Source organism: Oryzias latipes, chromosome 4 (genome assembly GCF_053564925.1).
Source record: "Oryzias latipes strain Hd-rR chromosome 4, Olatipes_Hd-rR_3.1".
Classification (NCBI taxonomy): domain Eukaryota; kingdom Metazoa; phylum Chordata; class Actinopteri; order Beloniformes; family Adrianichthyidae; genus Oryzias; species Oryzias latipes.
In genome coordinates this window covers 2,413,895-2,439,138 of record NC_136240.1, presented here as the reverse complement: position 1 = coordinate 2,439,138, position 25,244 = coordinate 2,413,895, and the positions used below count along the sequence as shown (strand labels likewise).

The window sequence follows — 25,244 nt, the reverse complement described above, 5'->3', positions numbered from 1 at the left end:
CCTGAGCTCTATAAGGTAGAGGGTGGTTTATGCGCTATCTGCTACAGTGGGTTAGTGTTGGGTCTTTAGCAAATACCCAACAACTTACTCAACGGCCAGCTCTAAGGCCTTCCCTGCTAACAATCAAAGTGTGAATGCAAGGCACTGTGGGATTTTTCCCCATCTGCGGTGTCTTGTTGGAGCATGCTCAAATGAAGTCTGACGCCAGGAGACTAAAGTCAGCAGACCACACTGACCTGATTCACCAGGGTGGTGAGGGCTACCGGGAACCTTGAAAGCCTCCTGTGATCTTGTTTTTTTGACCACCTCACTCGGATGCAAGAAGACCCTCCATCTTTGTTCAACAGAGTTCTAAAATATGGATGATTTGAAGGAAAAAGACAGCATTTTCCTTCAGCAGTTTGTCGGAGTGATGGGCTAAAGAGCGAAAATGCTGCAAAACCCTTAAGAGAAAAAGCATTTTTTCTTTATTTTTCTTCTGGTCTTCAAATACAAAGTTCACAGTAATTTTGGTAAAAATGTATTTAGATTTCTGTTCAGTGTGAAGAAATCAAAAGTATTTCATTACAATGAGATGTTATTCAAATAGTTAATTTGCATTTATTGTTGTTATGAGGGTTCAGCGAATGCTGACTGAATGGTTAGCCCTCTTTGCTAAAAATGTGGACACCCCACATAGAAAACCTCCTCTGGAAGGGAAGTGCTTTGAATCTGCAGCTCACACAACAATGTAAGGACCAGGCAAATGTCCAGATAGGTACACTTGCAGCAACTGCACTTATGCCAAGTGATGACAAAAGAAACCAAGGTTGCTTTGTGAGGAAAACAAAGTGTTTCTGAGCTCAGACACAGCAGGAGCTGAAACTCCAATTCTAAAGCTATTACCATCAAAGCAATTCCCATTAAGTTTCAGTTCAATGAACTGAGTTATAGATTTAGCAGAAAGATGCTTAAAATGCAGCACATGCAAATTACCACTAAGCTGAACAGTGAAGCCAAAGCGGTTTAATAAGAGCCAGCATCAAGGCATGCTCTTCATTCTGCAGCAGCAACAGATGGAACAGCATCATCTGCAGCAGAGGAGCCATAACTGAGGACAGTGATGATCCCTTTGGCCTGCCAGCCCATCACCTCGGTTAAAAAGGTGCTTCTCCATAAACAAACCTGACTGCCAATTAAACACAAAGTACATTAGGCCTGAGCTGTGTAGAGGGATGTAAACACAGCCGTCTGAGTGCTGCTCTTGAGCCGAACGGCGACTGGGCAGAGGAGGGAGAAGAAGGGATGGGGGCTGTTGCTGCATCTTCCTGGGAGTGAACTCCTCCAATCCTTTTTCTTCCATAATAATCCTTTTCTAACCAAACACAGGAAGGAAGAGACACGTAAATAACTCATTCTTTTGATAAACCCCGCTCTCCTCCAGCCGTACATTCCATGAAGTTCTACAACCAAGGAAAACATGAAGGCGAGGAATTGATAGGAGAAAGGCTACCAGGATGTAGAGCAGTCTAAGCTGTCTAATATGACTCAGAGGGAAGCCAAATAAAATCATTTAGAGAGGATGAAAGGAAAGACAGCAGACTGACAGAGTGGCTGCTTTGTTCAGCACAGACAGGAGATTGTCTGAACCTCCTGAGGATCATGCTGAGAGCAGATCTGCATTGCAGCAGGGTTGGATTTAGGAGTGGGGGGAACAGAAAGTGGATGGATGGGGAGACAGTAGGTTCATGTCAGCCCAATTGTGAAGCTCTTTAACAGCAGAGAACTGCAGGAGGTTGGTGCTGGACCTTTCAGGGCAGCGCCTCGGAGTCATTCACACTTGATGTATACAATTGTCCATGAAGCAGGGAAACAGCAGAGACGCGCTGTGAGCGGGAATGTCTGCGATGTGGGACAGGCACCACCATGCCCTGGGGAAAGACCAATTACTGACTTAAAGCTTCTGCTCGGTCTGTGGCATGCAGCTCAGATAAGATGAAAGTCACTCCAAGCCAAAGTCAGCTTTTTTTTCCTGTCGCCATGAGAAGTTATGCAATCCAGATGTTATGTATGGAACTGCATAAACAATGGGATGGTGGGGATCAATCTGCTTTCTTGCAGCACCGCATCACACGAGATGACACAGGTTTTTATTGTCATACTGCTAACACGCAGCAGATCTGCAGCTCTGAGCCTCAGCAGGTCAGTGCTAGTCCAGGAGGGGTCAGGACACAGGGCTGGGGGGTGTAATAAGTCTTTAGGGAAGGATGTGGTGACACTGTCCCAGAAGCTCCTAATGGAGGAAGATCCTGGTAATTAGACTCATCAGTGTGGTAATTTACAACACAATCCTGAGCAAAGCCAAAACAAAACTCTGTTCCTCTTTGGCCATTCTTTTTCCACAGGTGAGGGGCATTTTATTCAGAGAGCAACCTGAAGAACAACTTAAGATCCCACTCTGATCGTCTTTTGGTCTGTTGTCAAAGCGTTCCCAGAGGTCTTTTAATTATGATGATGCTATTTTCATCCAAAATCAAAAACTTGAGTTGTTTTCTAGGACATAGTTTCTACAGTCATCAGGAGTTCATTAGAAATTCAGCTCTAAGTTGTGGGCGGGACCGTTGGCACAGAGTAAGCCTGCCTTCATTTCCCAGCATGCCTTTGTTTACACGTTCTCCCACTAGCTCACAGCTCCTTACAACCTCAGGCTAACAATACCGATGCAAAAAAGATAGTGGCGACGTGGACGAGGAAAACAAAGACAAGAATGGATTTAGTCGTCTACAGAGACCTGTTAATTGTATAACCTACATCACCATTACAAGCTATTTCAAATGTTGTTTTTCGTCTGCTCCTGATTCACTACAATAAGAAATAAAGACATTCTAAGAAATGCAGTTTTGATCTTAATTTTTTTTATATACAGTATGGCCTACATTATGAAAAAATCCCACATGAACATATTAAAAACACCAAAACCACCATTTTCATTGGAGTGGTTCTTTAAAGCCACGCAGCAAGCTCTCAAATACAGTCAGGACCATAAATCTTTGGACAGAGACACATTCTTTCTAATTTAGTTTCTGTACATTACCACAGTGAATTTTAAATAAAACAACTCAGATGTCATTGAAGTGCAGACTTTCAGCTTTTATTCCATGGGTTGAACAAAAAGATTGTATAAAAATGTGAAAAACTAAAGCATTTTTTAAAAACAGTCCCTTCATTTCATGGGCTCATAAGTAATTGGACAGTTGACTTCCATGCTATTGCATGGGCAGGTGTGGGCAATTCCCTTGTTATTTCATTATGAGTGAAGCAGATGAAAGGCCTGGAGTTGATTAGAGGACTCGTGCTGCATTTTGAAAGTTTTGCTGTGAACAGACAACATGCGGTCAAAGGAGCTCTCCATGCAGGTGAAAGGAGCCATCATTAAGCTGAGAAAACAGCTGAGTTTCTGTACATTACTGTGGTAATGTACAGAAATTAAATTATCTATGGTCCTGACTGTATACCATGTGAGGCAGTGATGCAAACTGAATACAGCTGCTTGAACAACTCCAGAGATGACGGTAAAGTTACACTGAACCTCCAACAAAAGGTTTTAAGAATTTAAGGCTGACATTTATTGGATAATCTTTTATAAGGAAAATAGAGGAGGAAGTGCTCAAACCTTATGAGAACAGATCTCTGGATAAGGTGCACTCTTGATTACAATAAATAAAAAAAGGGCTAAAAACCTTTCATGCAATTTATCTGGATGCTATAGACCATCCTTAACTCAAAAGAGTGTTTTATTTTGTTTAGAAGCATTGAAGTTAGGACATGACATCATTGCACTTTCCCAAACAAGACCCAGGACAAAACCCTGGAACTAGTCTGTCCTCAGATATCCAAAAATCCAAACTGCGGCTTGTTTGGTTGATTTTAAATTCTAACATTAAACACATAAGACATTCAGAAACCTTTACTGTGGTACTGACTTATTTCAATAACAGAAGTGTCACAAAGAGGGAAAAAGGGTCAAGCTTTAACACCACAAATAATAATAATAATAATAATAATAATAATGGATTGGATTTATCTGCGCTTTTCAAGACACCCAAAGCGCTTACAGTGTGTCCATTATTCATTCTCTCCTCATTCATACTTGGTGATGGTAAGCTATGGTTGTAGCCACAGCTGCCCTGGGGCAGACTGACAGAGGCGTGGCTGCCAGTTCGCGGCTACGGCACCTCTGACCATCACCGGGATCATTCATGCACATTCACACACCAGTGGAGCCACACTGGACAGACTAGTTCCAAAACACAAATCTCACAAGCTATTAAAAAATTCACCACCGCGATGTGTGGAAAGAACATGAAGCTGCCGTCTTTGCTAGTGCTAGCAGTCATTGCATGGAAGTAGCTGTCAGCGTCCTGCACTAGCATTGATAGTCAGCGTTTTTTTCTTCTGCTGCAAATGTGCTGAAAACATCAACAGCTAACCTGTCAGAAAGCAGAGATGCTACTTGTTGTCAGGAAGAATCTCCCATTGATCCAACCACAGTTAAAACCAAAAAAAGAAATGGAATTGTGGGGGTTTCTTTCTTTTCGTTCTGGTTTGTAAAATGCTTGAATGTTCATGTTTTTGAAAAGTTTATTTCTATGAGCCACCATTTATTTTGAACATCAGTTAAAAACTTTATAGTTATTATTTTGCACTTTAGTTTCAAAGAAATCATTTTTGCATTTTAAGATTAAACTATTTCTTTTACACGTTATTATATCAGGCATTATTTGTATTGAAAAATGTATTTGTTACATTGGTATTTCAGTTAAAGTCTTAGTATTTGTTCTGACCATTAAATGCATTTTCTCTTTTCACAGATGTATGACAGACTAAAGGCTAATAAAGTGTTTGTACATGTATCTGTTGTTCAATTTATTTGCAGGGAAAACTAGTTCTGCAAATTTGTTGAATGCATAGGAGCTGTTCGCTGTTACTTTGTACTTACTAATATTTTTTCTTAAGTATTTAAAGAAAATATCGGTTAAATATCAGTTTCAGCTACAAGAGGCAGGAAAATATCGAGTATCGGTTGTAAAAAGTCTTTATCGTGCATCACTACAAGTTTGCATAGACTTTTCTTTTATGGGGCTTAAAAACTGTAGATTTTCTTACAGCTGCGAGCTGATATTTGGAATTAGGAGAAAAGTTCACTTTTTCAGACCTTAACACAGCAAAGAAAGAGGAGCTAGACATGCGGTCAGAGCTTTGAGTCAGAGCAGCGCAGTGACTGGCATCAGCTGAAACCGAATGTTTGCAGAGGCAAGCCTTGCTAATCCCAGCTGTAAAGTACCAGGCTGGGGGTTAGCTCCTTTTTGCTGTGCTGCTGTCATCAGAGCTATGCTCAGACTGCAGAGCGCTCTCAGACGCAGCACAAGGTCTAGAAGGATGGAGCTGACACATCAACCCAGTGAGCAGCACCAGGTGCATGTTTGGGCTCCGGTGGGCGTTTGGATGGGGCCGTGGTGCAGCCTGATGTTCTGGGAAGCGCTGAAAGAGAAGGCCTGTTTGGCCCACCACCCTGATCTAGCTCTGACGGCGTCAAGCACACACATGCTTTAATGGTGGGCTGGAGCTCAACCAAGCTGCCTCAATCTGACCCATTCAGACTGAAAACCAGTTACACGCCAGACTTCTGCAGCCCCAGGCACCGCAGGTGAGGGGGGCATGAACAGAGTGCCAAACATGAAGATTTCTGTCTGTCTGGCACAAACGTGAGCTCCGCCTTTAAAGGTGTCCTGAATCCAGAGGCAGCATGAAAGACTTCTGCATCCTGCTCACAGAGCAACATGTCTGCTCTTCTCTCCTTAATCTACAGGAGCCTTGCAGATGTTTTGTCTTTCACAGCTGTAAATGCTGCCTTCATTTCCCAATAGCTCTTTATCAGTTTAGAAAAAAGCTAGCATTACCTCTCGACCAAAGTACAGCTGTGTAAATGTGGTTTTGGTCAAGAGCTAGTTCTTAGACAGGATTTTATATTCTTCAGGGATAGACATGCATGAGGCCCTGAACTAAGCTGTCCAAAGAGCAGCTACTGCCCGTGTGGGTACCGGATCGACTCGGGCCGCCGAATGTTCTCGGGGTCCTTCGGGGGTCCTTCGACCAATGATGACGTCACCCTACGGTAACACCAGTTGGACAAACTACTCATCCAGCGATTTTACGTTTAGCGATTTTACTACTTAGCGACGTCGGACCCATCTAAGGAATTTTTGAGGATTTGTTTTGGGTTTGAAGAGAATGACTGCAGTTTTTGTTTGAATGACATTGACACAGTGGATCATTTATTCTTTAACTGTGGAGTTATAAAAACATTCTGGGAAGGGTTCTGCTTCTGGTATTCTTCCAAAATTGCAATGCCAGTTCATTTACACTCAAAAAATGTTCTATTCGGTGTGGTATCATATAATATACCAGAAAATACAGTTCTTAATATCCTGATATTGCAAGGAAAGTTTTATATGCACAAAAATAAATTCTTGAAGACCAAACCACTTTTTATAACATTTCATAAAGAGCTCTGTTTTTACTTGCAATCACTTCATTATATGAAAAAGAAGAATGGCTTGAAATTGCTTAGTTTTGTTCAGAAATACAAACTTCACGAGTACCCCTAACTTAACTAGTATTAGACTATTTAGATTGGTTCTATGTTCCTTTATTTATTTTACTTATGTTTTTATTTATTTGTGTGTTATGTTCATTGTTTTTTTCCCCTCTATTCTTTATTTTCTGTGTTAATATGTTATGTTTGGCAATGGTGACTGATCTTCGAGGTAATATTGATTACATTGTTATTGTTCGTTATTTAATGTATGATACCGCAATTGTCAATAAAGTTTTTTTTTTAAACTTAGCGACGTTAACTCATTGGTTGTGGCAACTTACAGCCAATCAAATAGTGTGACGTCATTATTGGTCGAAGGACCCCGAAGGACCCCGAGAACATCCGGCAGCCCGAGAACATCCGGTACCCACACCCGCTCAGAGCCCCCCGCAGCCCAATGGAGCGTCCTGCTCCAGCTGGTCATTCCTACAGCAGACCGTACACACATTCAGGCATCTCCACAGCCACCCCAGGCCTGAGAGCCATTCCACTCCACTGTATGGACTTTCCCTTTTCTTCAACCATGGTGGAGTAAAGAGAACGAGGAAGTGAACTTACAAAATGGGGGCAGAGAGCTCAATAAAACACATCAAAAGCAAACACTAACTCAAATAATGTTTGAAGCCTGACTCCTAGAGTGTGAAAAAATGCATTTTTAAAGTTGTGATTGTATATGCTGACAGAGGATTAGACATTGTAGTCTGGGACTCATGACGGCCCGACCCACCTGAGGATGGAGCCTCACAACTTCTGAGGAGGAAACTCAAACCTGCGAAAAAGTTGATTTGAATTATCCAGTGAGAGAACCACTGGGATCAGCGAGGAGTTCTGAGGTCAACACTTTATAAAGGCTCTTTTCTTATGTATTAAAGGTGCAGCCCTAGCTCAGCCCAAATTTAAGATGTTATTTTTAAACCCTGATTTGGCCTTCGGCGTGGTTTTACCTTTCCACCAATTAGTCTAATAAGTTCCTAAATGTTCTGTTTTCTGCTGCTTGTCTGACTGGATCGGGTATATATAGGGCCTCAGTAAAAAGCTAAATGCAGGAAGAGGAGGAAATGCCTTTGGTGTTGGTTGGCCCACTTCTGTGCTGATGGCTGCTGAGGAGGTGAAATAAGAGGTGAGCACTTGTTGACGAGAGCTTTTGATTTACCTTTACTACTGCATCCCCTTTGCCCCCCCCCCCAACCCCTCCTTTGTGAGACACGGCATCGACCTTTTACAAGTCAAACACACATGGACATTTGACTCTTCGTCTTCCTTCGGACAGCCCCTGTTTGGACCCAAAAACTCGTCTATATGATGGAAAACTGTCCTGCCTACTGGATCTGACTGTTCTTACCACTTTGTTCGCAGTCATGAGGAATGTGTGAGGTTAACACCACCTACTGGAAAAGCATCCTCAAATCTGTTCAGCCCAATTGATAAAATATTATTTGATAGAGCAGGATTCACAAAGACTAATTACCACTGTGAAATGCTGCTTTCTTTTTCTGTCATATTCTAACATGTGCTTTGAGTTATTTGGCTGCCAAATGAAAAAACAACATTCAGTTCTATCTAAACTTGTACGGTAAAAGAGTTAAGACTCTGCTCATCCCGTCCTAAGCAGACAAAACATCCCTGTTTTCATGGAAGGTCTATGATGATACATTGGTGTAAGTTGAGTGCACACCTGCAAGAGCAGCCTCTCAAAGGCCAAGCAGGCGTCCCAACGAGAAAGACTGGGGTGTCGGAGAGTTTGGGCTGTGGCCAGGCCAAGCTGCAGCACCCCGCTGTGGCCCTGCAGGGACTCCCAACTACTCCGGAACAGCTTTATGTAGGAACACAGCTGCTCAGGGGTCACACGGCCTGCAAGGAGGGAGAACACAGTCATGGTCATGTCGAGTTACAAAATGAAATCTTTTTTGTTTATCATTAACAGATATTATAACAGTATTGCAGAATTCATTATTGATCGTCAATGTAACAAAAACCTAATTGACATCAACAGAAAGTATTTTCCGTCCGGTCCAACAAAAAATATGTACAAATATAATTAACATGAAGAAAGTTTAGCTGAAATTACAAAAGGGGTTTATTTAAATATACATCTGGTGTATCATAAGATTCATAACCCCTGTTGTAAAAGTAAAATATGTCCAATACAAAAGGCTTTCAGCTCTCATCTGTCTGCTTAGCTGTTGGACAGGACAAGTAAAAAAAAAAAAAGTATTGCATTGCATTATATCATCACACATTGTGTAACAAAAATGAATTGCTTTTTGATTTATATCAATCTTCAGAATAATGTATATACCTTACTCATCTATATTCTTCTTTATTTCTGGTTTATTCTCTGAATATTGTGTTGTTGCAAAACAAAATTTTTCAAATAGAAGATCAATACAGCAGAGACATCAAGTCCAGCTGCCATGACTCAACTTCATCTGGATGAATGAGAACCTTCATCCACATCATTACAACACGTATGTCTTAAACCCTTAAATCCACAGCCATGATATGTGTCTCTAAATGAAACATTTCCATCAGTGTAGACTTTGGAATTCAATTAGAATTAAATGCATACCAACAGGAATGAGTTATAAGGTAGATGAAATAATAATTAGCCTGCACTTTAGGGAAATGTTGAAAATGTAGCACTAAAACAGCAATTATGAGCCTATAGTATGCAGCCATTGCCGTACTATATTGTCCTGGTTAACTTTAATGTCTGTGCTCTACAAGCCTGTCCACAGGGCTGACCTGCACACGTGCACCCCCCCCCCCCCCCCCCCCCACACACACACACAGACACACACTCTCTATTATGGAAAAGCCAAAATGGTCATTCTATTTAAAAGTGTACCACCCCTTTAATAACCATCTTCTCTGTGCTTGGAAAGACAGAAACTAAATCTGACCAGAATGTCTGAAATCACAAAAAAACCTCCATAAAACTGGATTGTGATGGGAGACATTCCCCAATCACAGTTCTCACTCAGCATTAGCACGTCTACATGCAGGTGAGGTGAAAAGTGATGGGTTACAGGTGATCTCTTTTTGCGTGTGAATACAAAGTGTAATTTAGAGTTTATGTGGATTATTTATAGTCAGACTAGATTTGCATAGAGAAGAAGGAAAATCTGAGCTAGGAAGGTAAAGATTGAGGGGAGAGGTGTACGACAAGTGACCCAGGGGAACAAGCATGCGGCTGCGTCTGGGGGCCCATATGATCTCCCCCATACGGCCCACTTCTTCATGTTGATGTTCTGAACTAGCAACAGATGTGGGAGTATTTCTTGTCAGAGCAAACGGCCAGTGTTTTCTTTAGTGGAGCCAAACACATGACCACAAGGAAAACATGCAAAAGATAATAATGAACAAGAAACAATCTGGAACTTAAATTATGTGTTCTTTAATTTGGAGGATGGTCTGCTTTCGGCCTGAAATGTGGGCTAATAATCAAGACTTTCAAAAAGTGGGGAAGTCCACGGCAGTCCCAACTGTTCCAGTAAAGAAAAAAATGATTTTGACTCATTCTTTTCTGAGGAATGCACCTAAATCCAGACATACTCAAAAACTCTTTGCAAACATCTGTAAGCCTAAAACTCCTGGCATCTCCACTTGAGTTCAATAACTTTAATATGCCAACACTATTTAAGAACGGAACCAGGAAACGCATTCAAAGAGAGGAATGAGTAGAAATTCACCACAGAACTGATGGAGCCAAAAGTACTCAGCTTTGTAGTTAGAGGAAAGCAAACCTGGACAACAAAACTAAAATGTTATTCACTTTAAAATCAAAAATTTAGCTGTTTTGAGTGAAGTCTCTACTCATCATGTACAATATAGAGGTCGTGTCACACTGTTGCTACATACACTTTGTCCATTGTCCATGGTCATACATGAATATAGGTGGAAAAAAGTGAGGTTCAGGGAAGAAGTACGACTAAACCACGCATAAACCCGTGCTTCATTAAATGTCTTTATTTTGACATTCAGAGCACTCACATTGGGTCAGCACCATGGTCAGTGCCCGCCGCGGACCCTTGGCATGCATTGTTTCAATGAAACAGTCGGTTTCCCCTGATCCGCACCGGTTCTAATTCAACGCTGTGTCACAAAGCCGCTACATACAATCTGTGCATTTTCCACATATAAAATGTTGTCTTTTGTGATACGTGCATGATGCACGTAATGCTTAAGTGTTTCCTGTGTTAGTCATTCATCGATGTGACAGGACCTACTTTTTGGTCAGTTCAAAATTTTGCAGTTCATGCGTAATTTAATTTTCAGATGCATATGCAAATTTGTGGCTTTCAACGACCGTTCCACGTGTGTCCATGTATGTCTAACGGACTTTTGACGCATGTTGCACAGATGTATAACTTTTATATTGCGTTTCCTGTGCACGTCTCAAGTTAAAATTACGCAATTGCCGCAAGAATTACTAATACATTGCATAGAAACAGAGCAATAATCAGGCATGGTTCATAGCTGATTATACAGAGGAGGAACACTGAATCATGCATGTATCACTAAAGACCAAAATCCACAGACTATACGTAGCAGCAGTATGACACGGCAATGGCCTAGAGATTTTTTTTTTTTCAAAATGTAAAGCGCATTTCTTCCTAAATAATATGTATTATATTTATATTTATTATTTATTTATTGACTGAGCCTTTATGCAAAGAGCGTTTATTCTCATGAATGCTGTTAAACTTTAGTCCTGCTTTTTGAAAGCTTTATAGTTTCAGAAAGACCACATGCAGAAATGCTCAGCTAAATAAAAGTTGTGGTCAAATGACAAAAAACATGAAAATCATGACATGTGCATGTGCACTCTCAGTCGCCACATGTCCCAAGGTCTCAGTTATTTACAGTTCTGCTATTTTCACTGCTTTTAACCAAGAGATGGTGGAGAAACCTAAACCGTGAGACTATTTTAGGGATGTCTGGGTGTTTTTTGTTTTTTTTGTAGTTGCTGGAGCAGCTTTAAAACAAAGTGAATCTGATACTCAGGCTGGAAACAGCTTGAGCTGCTATCTTTTCAGCCTGATGCGCACAAGCAGCAATTGAAACATTCCCCCCATTCAAAGTCTCCCAAAATGCAACCAGGGCAAAAAGATGACGTAAAAGATGAGTCACGTTCTAGGTGCACAGGGTTACTCTAAGGCTATGTGATGTCTGAGGTCAGAGCAGAGCTGAGTGGTGGCAGCTGTCAGCAGCTGGACAGCCTCGTAAGTCATTTTACCAGGACGAGGGACACGGGAAGGTTCAGAGACATATTTATGCAGTCGAAGGCGTCCTCCCTTTGGACTACATCCCAAAAACCTTATTTGTGGATGCACATTGGGGCCCCTCTCTAAACTTTATTGCACATTTGAGTACAAGCTGCAGGAGGGCAGCAACACGGCCACATAACTCAGAACGGCTTCTTATCCGTTTTTAAAAGAGCCTGTAGATCGTCTTCATCATCATCTTACTGTTGGACCAAAACGCCAGATAAATAAAATATAAGTTGTACTTCTGAGGTCTGCAATGGTAACACCAATGTGTCTGCAAACACTTTGTTGTTAAATGATCCTGATAAGTAATCAATATGATGGATCCTGAATCCAAGCTGATTTCTCCAAAGCCTTAGTCCAGGGGTCGGCAACCCAAAATGTTGAAGGAGCCAAATTTGATGAAAAAAAACAAATATGTCTGGAGCCGCAAAATATTAAAAGCCCTATTTAAGCCTTATAATGAAGGCAACACATGCAATATGTATCTATATTAGTTGTATTAGCCAACTATCAAAATGACTAAGTTGCTACAAATACATAATGAGCATTATAAACGATTAAATGTTTATTTGCCCTGCAGTGCATTCTGCGGAGAACGACGCGTCACGTGACTGCTCTGTTGTGGAAGTTCAAATTCATTACAACATCAATGAATTGTTACAAAGAAATATGATTTTTGATGTCATTTTTATTTTGAGGATTCGAACACAAAACAATAAAATGGAACGTGCGTGATGACGTTCCCCATGACAGTCAGCTGCACTCGAATGACAGAACAGCTTCAAGCATTTGCGGCGCCTGCAGACTTTCATTCAGCTCGTTTAGGTGTTTGTCACAGTCATATCCAGCAAAAAGTGCAGCTTTTCCAGCCACTCAGTATCTTCCAGTTGCGGGTAGTTCAGGTCTTTGCTTTTCAGGAATGTTTTCACGTGTTCTAAACAGATGACAAAGCGACGCAAAACGTCACCCCTGGACAGCCATTGGACTGTACTGTGTAGCAGGAGATCAGAATATTCACTGACGGTGGATCATTTCCATCAGCCAGCTGTTTAGCGGTTAGCTAAAAGCTTCCTCCTCTCTGAGACTGTTCGGAGTCGTGCGGTGTTTTGGACACAGACAGTTCTCCAGCGCAGCCAGTTGATTGACAGCTCAACTTTTTGACAGCTTTGCTCCCGTATTTCCCGCTGCTAGTGACGTCCCTGCTTGGCGTTACGATATTCCTTCTACGCATTCTTACAGCATTGGAAACGTTAAGAATGTCCGTGTCTTGTTTTTCTTCCTACAGAAACCATATTAAAACAAAAAATATATTTCTCTCCCCCATCTTTTTACATTCTCAAACATTTTTGAAAATGCTCCAGGGAGCCACTAGGGCAGCGCTAAAGAGCTGCATGCAGCTCCTGAGCCTTGGGTTGCCGACCCCTGCCTTAGTCAAAAGTATCCGTGCGGGGGTTGGCCTGAACGGATGCTGTGGGTTTTTGGGTTGGAGGCTTGTAGAGAGGAGTGGCAGCATCTTCAGGCGAGTGCAGGTGTGTCTTGCAGCTCTCTTGAGCCTCATATGGCCACCTTTAGAGATGTCATGAAAATAGAACGTACCATTGACAAGCGCTTGGTAAGCCATGAAATAAGTATTTGTAAGTTGCATGCACTTATGACCGACAGATGATGCTGTCGTATAGTGTCCTTACACCAAACGCTAGTGATCAGTGAGGTGCACACACTGGCTTCTTACTGACCGCGCAAATGGTGCTAGTGTGGGGTGTTCACGTGATACTTAGGCCTGTGTGCCTGTCGAATGTTCACACAAACTACAGCCTGTCAATTTTCCTCATTTCAAACAGTCAATCTGCATGCAAAGAGTGCATACTTGTCACAGGAACAGCACTAACAGGCTCCATACGCAGGGTTTGGGGAGGTAGAAAAAAGAAAAAATCCGTACGGCAGGCCTGTGTCTCACCTACTTCACCCTTACTTTTACGTGTTGTGTAAGTGTTCACTACAACCTATTGCACACAGCATGCACCTAGAACAAATTTGACTAGGCCTGCACAATATACCGCAAATTTATGGTTATCGCGAAATCAAGCTGTACAATATGCATACCGCAAAAGACGGCAAAAATCGCAATAAATGATTACCTCAAATGTGCTAAAACAAACTCATGGCAGCTTGAAATATTGAACAAATGAAATAAAGCCCTTTAAGCATTTAACCAATCAGAAGGACCCGTTTACGTTTTTGATCAATCAGATGAGCCCTTTTATGTTTGATGTTTGCCTCCTACGTCGACAAGGGTCATTTGGAGTATAATTTTTAAACTGTTGCAGTGAAATGGAAATGATGTTTTTGGTTTTTTTACTATTTGTTTATATACCGCAATTTATATCGTTATCGCAATATTAATTACCAATATCGCATATCGCGAGTTTTCCTCATATCGTGCAGCCCTAAATTTGACTGAACATTTTCTCTCTACGCGCTCACCAAGTGGTCAACGACCTTCTTGTTTGGTGCAGCCCACCTTCGTGCCCGGTACAGGTTTGCTTATTTTTCACCCGCAGAAAGCCCATATCCATATCCAGAGGTTATGACTAAGGGCGGCCGTAGTGCAGTGGTAGGGTGGTTGACCACTGATCCGAATATTGTAGGTTTGATTCCCGCCTTGTGTCGAAGTGTCCTTGGGCAAGACACTGAACCGCACCTTGCCTCAGATGGAAGGTTGGCACCAGTGTTCGGATGCTGAGCCGCCATCAGTGTGTGAATGTGTGTGTGAATGGTGTGAATGGGCTACTGACTGTAAAGCGCTTTAGGCCTTCCAGGAAGGTAGAAAAGCGCTGCACAGGTATACACCATTAAGCATTTATGGCTTTAGTAAATTGTAGCAAATGCAGGCGTTTGTGTGGATACACAGTGCTGATTAAAGCAAAAAACGAATGTTGACTATTTAAGAATTCTAGATTGAACCGATTCATGGCAGTCCCTCTGTAACACATGTAATGCATGCAGCTCATTATGGGAAAGCTTTTTGAAAAAAGTGTTTTATCATTTTGATTTAGAAAAATTGCTGGAGCTGCACCATATTCCTTTTTATGTCTTCCCTTTAATTTTACCCAAGCGTTGTTCTTAAAATAAAAATCAGAAACCTATAGAATGTTGAAAAGAAATGTGAATTTTTAAGCAAATAAAAAAAAAAGATGGGGTTTAAGGGAGTGTCACCTTCACACTCTCATGCACTTTGAGCATAAGAAACAGAAATTTCTAAATGAACTTGTAAAAGTTAATATTATGGCTTTAGTACAATCTCACAAACAGATGTGAAATATTATTATGGCTTTATTTGGAGCCATTTTTTTGAATTTCTTTTTTGTTTTCTCTTGTTAGGGGTTGATGGTTAGGGGAAACAGAAAGAAACACATGTGGAAAACACTTTTTCCCCCACCTAAATTTGATTTTTAAAGATGAATGTACTGTAACAATCAGCTACTGGAGTTGAATGAGGCTCAGATCTTCTCCGGATGATCTTATCCAGTTTGTGTGTTGGGTTTTGGTCAGTGAGGGTGTGGCACTGCAGTGCTGACTGTTTAAGCTGCTCCACAGAATGAAGCAAACAGAGTTAAAAAGCAAGAAAACAGCACTTGCTTAAGGATGCAGAGGACTGAGAGCAGTCGAGTTTCGATACTAAATCGTGTTGAGTTTGGGCTCTTTAGAGCACAGCACAATAAAGTGGGAACTCTGCTGGTGTGCAGGATTGGGAAAGTGTGGGGGCTGGTCCTTTGCCAGTGGGGGTATAAAGCTTCACTGTGTGAGGGGTTCTGCAGTGTACCAACTGCCCCTACTTATTCCCTGTAGCAGAGACATCAGATCAGTGGACAGTTTGTCAGACACAGACAGAGCTCCAGTTCCACACCTTTACAAAGCCTCTGCTTCAACAACAAGGGTTTGAAAGAAGCAGGCATTCTGCTTCAGAGGAACTACTATTGTTAGAAAAGAGCATTTAAACCTGACAGGTTGGGTGTGTGCATTTGTGTAGGTGACCTGCACCAAAAACGACCTGCTTGTTACGAGAAGACCTTACTTATCCCGCAGATTATAGGAGCAAAGGGACCACACCTCCCCTCCCTTTTGAACCCTTTTCTGCAGATGTTACCCTGCCCATTAGGCATTGGGCTGAGTGTGTGTGTGTTGTGGGAGCCTATTACAGCCAGTGGCTCTGGAAGCATGAGGATAGCACGAAGGTGAACCGACACATGAGCCAGCTGTGCATGTATGTATTATTTTTGCCTTCACTTATTTTTATCCCTCACTTCAACTCACCTCTGCTTCATTAGCGAACAACAAAAGTTTCCATATGCATTGTGTGTGCGAGCACGCATGTGTGTGTGTGTGTGTGTGATCCAGCTAACATGTGGTTTAGATTTCCTCTGAGGGCAAACGCACGCCAACGCAGGGAGGCTGGTCCTCAACAGGGGGTGCTGTGATCCTGCTCTAAAACTCAAGCACACGCTCCTCCTCAAGCAGAGAAATCTGATGGACATGTTTGTTTTCTGAATAAATGATGGTGTTCTGTGATTATTAGGGGGTGGACTGCAGATACAGAATCTGAAGAAAGAAAGAAAATCCCAAATGTAAGCCTTTTTGGGCTTTTTTTCTGCCCAAAAAGGCAGGATACATTTAGTTTAAGAAAAGACATTACCACTTAAAAGCTTAGAATTACTTCATTTCTATTTATGAGGCAAACACCATCATCTCCATTTTAACCAAGATTTCTTTAGGTGGGTTTACTGGCTAAAGATTTGCATTGTTTTTCATTATTATTTGATTGTTTTTAGACTCAAAATGGACAAATAGAAAAAACTGTAAATGGAAACCTTCAGTGCTGGAAACCACAACCTGTTGCTGTGTCTAAAAGGAAAAGTATTTCAATCTGACAAATGAAGAGAAGCCTCAAAACCTGTAAATGTGGTGTTAACTCTTCCCTTCTTTAAGGAAGGCTCCAAGGAACGTCTGGACAGGAGGACAAACATCTGAAAATTAGCAATTCAAAACTATGATATCCTTCATTCTTAAATGAAGTGACCCCACCAATCACCTGAATCAGCAAATACGTGTCTGCATGGTGTTAACAGCAGAACAGTCAATAAAATGAGATGGCATGCGATGCAACTTTATATCTGAAATGGGTTTGATTTATCTGTGTTTAGTAATTTTTATTGTAGTATTCAATTGTTTTAATTGCTTGAAATGAATCAAATCAAGAGGCTATTTTAACACAACATGAGAAAACTAACGAGAGCTTTGCTTTTTATTATTTTAGATATAAACTATAAGACAAAATATCACCAGAACTTCCGAAAACATAAAATGATAAACACTTTTTTAAGTATAAATGTTGTAATGAAACAATCACTTTTCTGGCATGGATGTCATGCATCTGATTTGCTGATCAGAGCACCGATTGAGTGACGGTAGCCGTGTTTCCATTGGATTTGTGATGATGAATTTGCCTAATGGAAACATTAAGACTTTGAATAGATTATTTTGATGAGTTATGAGATTTCTGTTGATTTACAGTGGTGGACAAAATAGTTGGTACCCCTCAGTTAAAGAAAGTCCACAATGCTCACTGAAATGACTTGAAATGTTCAATAGTAACAATAAATTAAAATGTATTGAAAATTAAAAAAATCAAAATCAGCCATTACTTCTGAGTCGTTGATTAACACAATTATTAAAAAACAAACTAAGTAGTAAGTAAGTATGCGTGTGTGAACACTATCTTTTTTGAGTACATGTTGACATGTGGACATTTTTGCAGCTAGCAGGTGTGTTGATAACATTTGAGTGTGTGTGTGGACAGGCCCCGCCCTTTTTGTACTACATTTGAACCTTACCGTAATGATAACCAGTAAACTTGCTGCTCTATGCTGCTTCATGGTCTTATCCCCTCCCCTCCTATTATCACCCTCTTACCCCCCCCCCCCCCCTCTCTCTCTCTAACATCCCTCTCTCTTCTTCCCTTCTTTCCTTTTCCGTCCGGTCCAACACCAAAGATTTTCAAACATGATTGAAATGAATAAAGTTTGGCTTCAATTACAAAAGGGGTTTATTCAGACATACCTTTGGTTTATCTGAAGATTAATAACCCCTCTTGTTAAAGTAAAATATGTCTGACACAAGAGGCCCTCAGTTCTCATCTGCCTGTTGGACAGGACACGTTAAAAAAATTAAAAAATAAATAAATAAATAAAATAAAAACTAATGAAATAGGGCTGGACAAAAATGATGGTACCTCCATAAAAGACTGAGAACTAATTACCCAGGGGGTCATGATGAATTCAGGTATGTCCTTTAATTGACATCACAGCTGTTTTCAAACCCATAATCAGTCAGTCTGCCTATTTAAAGGGAGACAAATAGTCACGTCGCTAGATCAAGGTACATCATTCTCAGATGGCACCATTTGTGGTTGTTTGAGCCAGAGTGGACTTCATGGGAGACGACCAAGGAGGACACCACTGTTGAAAGGAAATCCTAAAAAAGCCAGACTGGAATTTGCAAAAATGCATGTTGACAAGCCACAAAGCTTCTGGGAAAATGTCCTTTGGACAGATGAGACAAAACTGGAGCTTTTTGGTAAGGCACATCAGCTCTATGTTGGTAGACTCAAAAATGAAGCATCCAACCAAAAGAACACTGTCCCTACTGTGAAACATGGAGGAGGCTCCGTTCTGTTTTGGGGCTGCTCTGCTGCATCTGGGACAGGGTGTCTTGAAGTTGTGATGGTCAAATGAAATCTCCAGATTATCAAGGCATTCTGGGTAGAAATGTGCTGCCTAGTGTCAGAAAGCTTGGTCTCAGTCGCAGGTCATGGGTCTTCCAACAGGACAAAGATCCAAAACACACAGCCAAAAACCCCCAAGAATGGCTGAGAGAAAAGCGTTGGACTATTCTGAAGTGGCCTTCTATGAGCCCAGATCTGAATCCCATTGAACATCAGTGAAGGAGCTGAAACATGCCATTTGGAGAAGACAGCCGTCAACCCTGAGACAACTGGAGCAGTTTGCTCATGGGCCAGAATACCTGTGGACAGGTGCAGAAGGCTCAAAGACAAATACAGAAACAGTTTCATTGCAGTGATTGCCTCAAAAGGTTGTGCAACAAAATATGAAGTTATGGGTGTCATCATTTTTGTCCAGCCCTATTTCATTAGTTTGTTTTTTTAAATAATTCTGTTAATCAACAACTCAAAAGTAAAGCTGATTTTGATTATTTTATTTTCAATAAATTTTAATTTATTGTTACTTTTGAACGTTTCAAGTCATTTCAGTGAGCATTGTGGACTTTCTTTCTGTAACTGAGGGGTACCAACTATTTTGTCCACCACTGTATATTAAATGTGACTGATAACTAGTTACTTAGAGGCCCACTCCAATGAAAAGGTTTTTTGTGGTGATTTTAAAATGTTCTTTTAGCAATATTTCTTTGTTAATATTGTTGTGAATCAGAAGCAGATGAAAAAAATGCCGTTTGGAAAGCATTGTAGGTGTGACCTAGAAGCTACGATCACAAACTCCCCGCTCCGTTCTGATCATCCACTGTCAGACCAACAGATCCATGACCGTCATTGTTTTCCTGGTCTGAGCTGGAATCTGGATCAGAACTGGACGGATGGACAGATCTGATATTGCTGCCACTTTTATTGTACTACTAATGTTAGGTTGGGGGTGTTAGGGGCTGTAAGCTAGCGGAAAAGGGATGGTTCTCAATTGTAGGTGATTGATTTGGGGGGAGTGGGGGGGCTTATTCTGCACCAACAGTCCTGCACACAACACAGAGGTGCATTTCTAATGAACTCCTGCTGCTCTGCAGAAACTATTTCCTGGTTTTGGATTTTATCTCAAAACAGCATCATTATCAATAAAAGACTTCTGGGTGTCATGGTTTGAGTTTGTTGTGTCGTGTTTTTTCATTTTAATTCTTGTTCTGTCTTGTTTGGTTCTGTTTCCTGTTTTATTTTGAAAGGTTTCCTGTCTTGTCTTGTTACTTTTCCTTTACTTCCTTTGGTCCCCATCTGCCCTAATCGTGTTCACCTGTGTCTTGTCTGCCCTGCTTGTATATAAGTCTTGTCTCTGCCTTCCTCCTGTGCTGGTCCATTACCTTCTGCTCATGTTGTTCACGTCTTCTTGTCTTGTCTCCATGTTTCATGCCACGCCACGCCAAGTAAGTTTTTGTTTTTGTTTTGTAATCCTGCTCTGCAGCGCCTTTTGTTTGTCGTTTTGCATTAAACTCCCTTGTCCCTGAACCATCTGCCTCCGCCTCTGCTACTGGGTCCAACCGGCTCTCGAGCCTCCCCCCGCACATGACACTGGGAACACTTTGAAAATAGATCAGTAGATAATTGGAGTAGATCTTTAAACGTCAGTTTGAATGTAAACAAGTTAAATAAATGAAAGACATAAGCAAATGTCAGTACTGCATCAGGGCAGTACAGAAGGGAATTTGAACGTTTTAAGGGGGGAAAAAAAACTGTAAACATAAATATGTACAACACAAGGTTCTGTAAAGAGGGGGTGGGATCATACCAGATTTTTCTTTTGACCACTCCTTTTCAAGCACATTGTTTTGTTTTACTTGTCTATTTTTTAGCTATGCTATTTTCATTTTGTGTTTGAAATAAAACTATAAAAAATACAACAAATATAACAAATAGGAAAGAGTCATTTCAATCTCTAGATCCAGGAAACTAGAACACCTCAAAAAATCTGCATTTTGTCCGGGTAGATACTAAAAATGATTCTGCAGATGCTTTTCCTCACAATAATGATTAGAAAAAATAGTTTTTTAAAACCTCATTTGCAGGTTTATTCTTTGTTTGTAAGGACCAAAGCTTTTCTTCCTTTCTGAAAGCTTGAATCGTTTTTATAGCAGCAGTTTATTTGCGTCATGTGTCCTCTGGTCCTTACCCATGCTCATCTTGATTGGCAGCTTCTCCTTGCTGGCTGCCTCCACCAGGTGCCGGCGGACCTCCATCACTGCCTCTTTCTGTTTGCCGGTCAGCATGGCCTCCCACAGCAGCCGTGCTGCAGGCTCTCTGATGGGCAGAGCAATCACTGACTTTAGTGAATCCACTACAAACTGCAGCAGATTGGTGCTGAGATTTCTGCACGAGCAGGCCGTGCATCTGTTTCTGCTCCTCTGCACAACCCTCAAGGGGAACCATTAGAAAGACAACATAAACAAGGTTGAATGCTTGTCGCACTGGAAGATCCTGTTGGTCCCTCCACAGGAAAACTTGGGAATAAGCAGAGGGAACATCAGGAATGCTCTCAGTCCACCAAAGATGCCAACATTCCTGAGGAGTGATCAGCGCTGTCCTCACAATGGAGGATCCCACGCCACACTCCACTCTTTATCCTCTATACGCTTTGAAACACAGAGGTTTAGGGCAGATCCATAACAAAGAATACAAATTCAAATGAGAGACTCCAGTGAGGCTCAAATCACTGCTTGAAAGGGAAATCTCCTAACGTCAAGGTCCAGACACAGCTCTGATGGGTGTGCTCACACTTTTATGGCTGTACTACGGTCAAACACTTCCTCTCTGGCTCCAATCTTTGTCTTCCAAGCAGGTGAATGTTCACTTTCTAAAAGAAAAAAAGAAAGGCAGAAAGAAAGAAAACCGCCAATGGAGAGAACGAAGGGGGGGGGGGGTTTGTTGAGAAATTGAGTGTTTTTCTTTTCTTTCTCGTTTTTTCCGACATTTTTTTCCTTCTCTCGCCTTTCTCCTTTCTAACTGCTGCCATGTGTTTAATATCAGATGTAATGGCTTCCAGACCTCGGGCTGGAGCTAAATAGGGAGGAGTGAAGCTCGCCTCGCACTAGGACACCCGCCATCTTCAACTCCAACTAAATGCAAAGACCTTCAAACACGGGTCAGGACAACAGAAAGCTACCAAAGATATCTATGCACAAATGAAAAGCTTAAAAAATGGACAGCAACAATACAAAACCTCTAAAAAATGCATGAGTCCTTTTAAAAACCTGGCTTTCTCATGTTACCTTTCAACCTCAATGAGTTCCTTCACTTCAACTTTTATGTATTCATGCAGCACTTTTCCTGCAATAGAACACCTCAAAGTGCTTACATAAGATAAATAGTAAAAATAGTAATCATAATAACACACATACACCTTATACAAAAACAATAAAAAAAACTATCCATGAATCATATGAAAACATGAGGAAATGACTTAAAAGCTTTGCTCAGGCAGGCTGTCTGCTGCAGCTGTGACAGTGGGGGATTTGTAAAGAAAAGGGTTCTTTTTTACAAATGTATTTCCCAAACTCAATGTTGATGGCGTAAAACAGCCTAAATGGGTAAAAGTGACAAATTCCTGCATACTTGTGATGGTTGGGATAGCAGCTGAAATAGTGAAGCAAACATGAGCAACAGCAGCAGCAGTGTTTGTGACTGCAGACCCACACTCACAAATGTACTGATGTTTGTGACTGCAGACCCACACTCACACACATCAGTACGTTTGTGAGTGTGGGTCTGTGCACTCACAAGGGGCTCAGAGGACTGTAGAAGAAACATGCTTCTCATTTGGATGCTTGCCCCCCGAGCCCCCCAGAACAACACTGCAGCCCACTCCCATGATGCATTCCCTGGGCCATTTGGTCAAAAAGAAGGTGGGGACATGCGCTGCGTTTACATTGGTGGGGTGTTAGACAGGCTCCAGAGCCAGCCACAAGCCCTGTTGAGTAACAGCTCTACTACAGAGGGGCCTGGGTGGGCGGTGTAGGAATCCGGGAAGCGTGTGCTTGGCCGTCGGCAGGGGGGAGGCTCAGACTGAAGAGGGCACTCTTGTCCTCTCAGCCGGGAGAAACTGAGCATGTTTGAGTGTAGACATACTCCACCGGTGTGTAATGAGCGTCATACCGTTAAAAGGCAGTTAGGAATCAAATGTCATGGCTGTACAGGACAACGTGTTTACAGTTTCAACAAATGAGCAGTCATCAAAGAGCTTTCCATGATGTGTGCATCATGAGTGGGGGTAGAAAGGGGGCAGTTTTCCTGGCAGAGCGTGACGCAGAAGAAGAAAACGCTGCAGTTTTCCTCCATCCAGATTCCTCCACTGTACTCCTCATTCTGTGCCTCCTTTAGTCAAACAAAACTTCGTTCCTGTTTCACTACGAATTCAACATGATTCCCTTCTACGTTAGAGTAAAGGTTCACGCTAAATTCTAAAGAAATACTGAGTCAGCCTCGAGTCACAACTGGGTATTCAAGCAAGTACTGAGGGTCAGTTTAACCCGAATACAAAGACACCAAAGAACAGCTGTTTTCTAAACTAATATGAATAACTGCGGCTTCCTCCCACCGGCCAAAAACATGCTTCATAGGTTCATTGGTCACTCTAAATTGTTCACAGCTGTGCATGTGAGTGTGCATGGGTGTGTGGTTGTGCTCCTGTGACAGACTGGCCACCTGTCCAGGGTGTCCTCTGCCTTCGCCCGCAAGTGGCCGGGATAGGCTCCAGCAACCATGTGACCCCGAAAGGGACCAAACGGATTAGAAAATGAATGATATGAATAACAGTAACAGCAGAACTGCAAGTGAAAATAAACCTTTTTATTCATTTGCATCATCACAGGCGGCTGTGGTGCAGCAGTAGGGCGGTCGACCCCTGCTCAGAATATTGCAGGTTCGATTCCTGCCTTGCCCACCCACCAGTGGAATCGTCCTTGGGCAAGACACTGAACCCCACCTTGCCTCTGGTGGAAGGTTGGTGCCAGTGTTTGGCAGCGGAGCCGCCACCAGTGTGTGAGTGTGTGTGTGAATGTGTGTGTGTGTGAATGTGTATGTGTGTGTGAGTGTGTGTGTGAATGTGTGTGTGTGTGCATGGGTGAATGGGTCTGTGACTGTAAAGCATTTTGGGTCTTTGAGGAAGGTAGAAAGCGCTTTAGTATACGCTGTTTACCATTTTTATCCCTCAGAAAATGTCTCAACCGACTTCAAAAACCACCTTCCAACTAAAAGATAAAGATCTGAGAGGAGAATAAAAAAAGGAATCAAGTTTTTGAAACACTAAAAAAAATTAAAAACACTCAAATTTCTATTTTATCGACACAGACTGATAAATTTAAATCACCTATGCACTTTTCAGGAAGACTTCATGGCATGCAGTCTAGCTGCTTAGTGAGAGGTTTTCATGGGTCACACTCAACAGGACGATGCACAAACACAATACAGGCCAGGCCATTAGAGACAAATTAGTTGGGGAGGGGGTTTCCAAGAAGAAAATAAATAAAAGAAAAATGACATTGAGGGAAACCTCACTGTATACCTACCAAATATAAAGCTTCATCTTTGTTTCTGTTCTCAGCATCCCACATTCAAGCGACCAATGAACAGTCTATGTAATTGAACATAAATGCGCGTTTTGGGGTTCTGCATTCAAAACTCTCACGTTCAGGCATATCTTCATAAGTTTCTACGACCATATTCAGGTTCTACATACAAAACCCATGGAACACGTGTTGAAAGTTAAACCAGGTCGAACTCTGACCGATCCAGGATATTGATTCGGTAGTGACAAATACATGGGGTCCTTTTCAAGTTACAGAAAAGCCAACCGTTTGAAAATTGATGATGGAGGAGTAATTAATAATTGCACCTTAGGCCCAGCTGGAATTCTAAGACATCAAGTCTTTCATATATCGGAATAGAGCTGTAAAAGAAAAAGCCAGGAGACAAATTCACCAGATGTGCGCAAATTCAACATTTTGCACTCAACTTCTTCCAATTGTAGGTGGTGGACATGCGCTAGTAAACAGTAGAAAAAGAAGAAGAAGCCCCTCCCTGCTTGTCCAGTGTGAATGCCATATGCTAAAAGCGTGTTCAACATTGCAGCCTTAATAATAATAATGGATTCAATTCAATTCACCGCACAAGATTTCAAGATCGTAGACAACCCGGTGAGCCCGCAGAGAGAAACTGTTCAAGCACATGTTTGCTACGGGCATACTGTGGGCGATAGGTCGTACTGAAAACTTAAGCAACATGTAAGTAGAAAGTTGGTGAGACGAAGGCAGGTCATTCAGGTTTTTCATAAATCATTTTGTGTTGATGGTTTCTTAAAATACAGCTGAGGTGTATTTATTTGCATTTCAGTAAACTAAAGAAACTCTGAAATGACCCTACAGGTGTATCCATCAACTGTATCTGAGAACTGGACTGAGTGACTCCTCCCCTCCAGGCGTTCCAAACAGGAAGTCCCCGCTGACACCAAACAGCCAAAATCCTCTAGACTTGTATAGAGAACAAAACA

The 25,244-nt window shown here is 41.7% G+C and overlaps 1 protein-coding gene across 1 annotated transcript in view; it reads right to left on the bottom strand.

Moving 5' to 3' along the window:
- The window catches only part of scfd2 (sec1 family domain containing 2), a 124,505-nt gene that overhangs the window by 95,675 nt on the left and 3,586 nt on the right, over positions 1 to 25,244 (bottom strand). Inside the window, exons 3-4 of the mRNA XM_004067569.5 lie at positions 20,874 to 21,001; positions 8,313 to 8,488 (exon numbers count right to left, since the gene is read on the bottom strand). Coding sequence (XP_004067617.1) covers positions 8,313 to 8,488; positions 20,874 to 21,001 — 304 coding nt within the window. The remainder of the gene's footprint in view (positions 1 to 8,312; positions 8,489 to 20,873; positions 21,002 to 25,244) is intronic.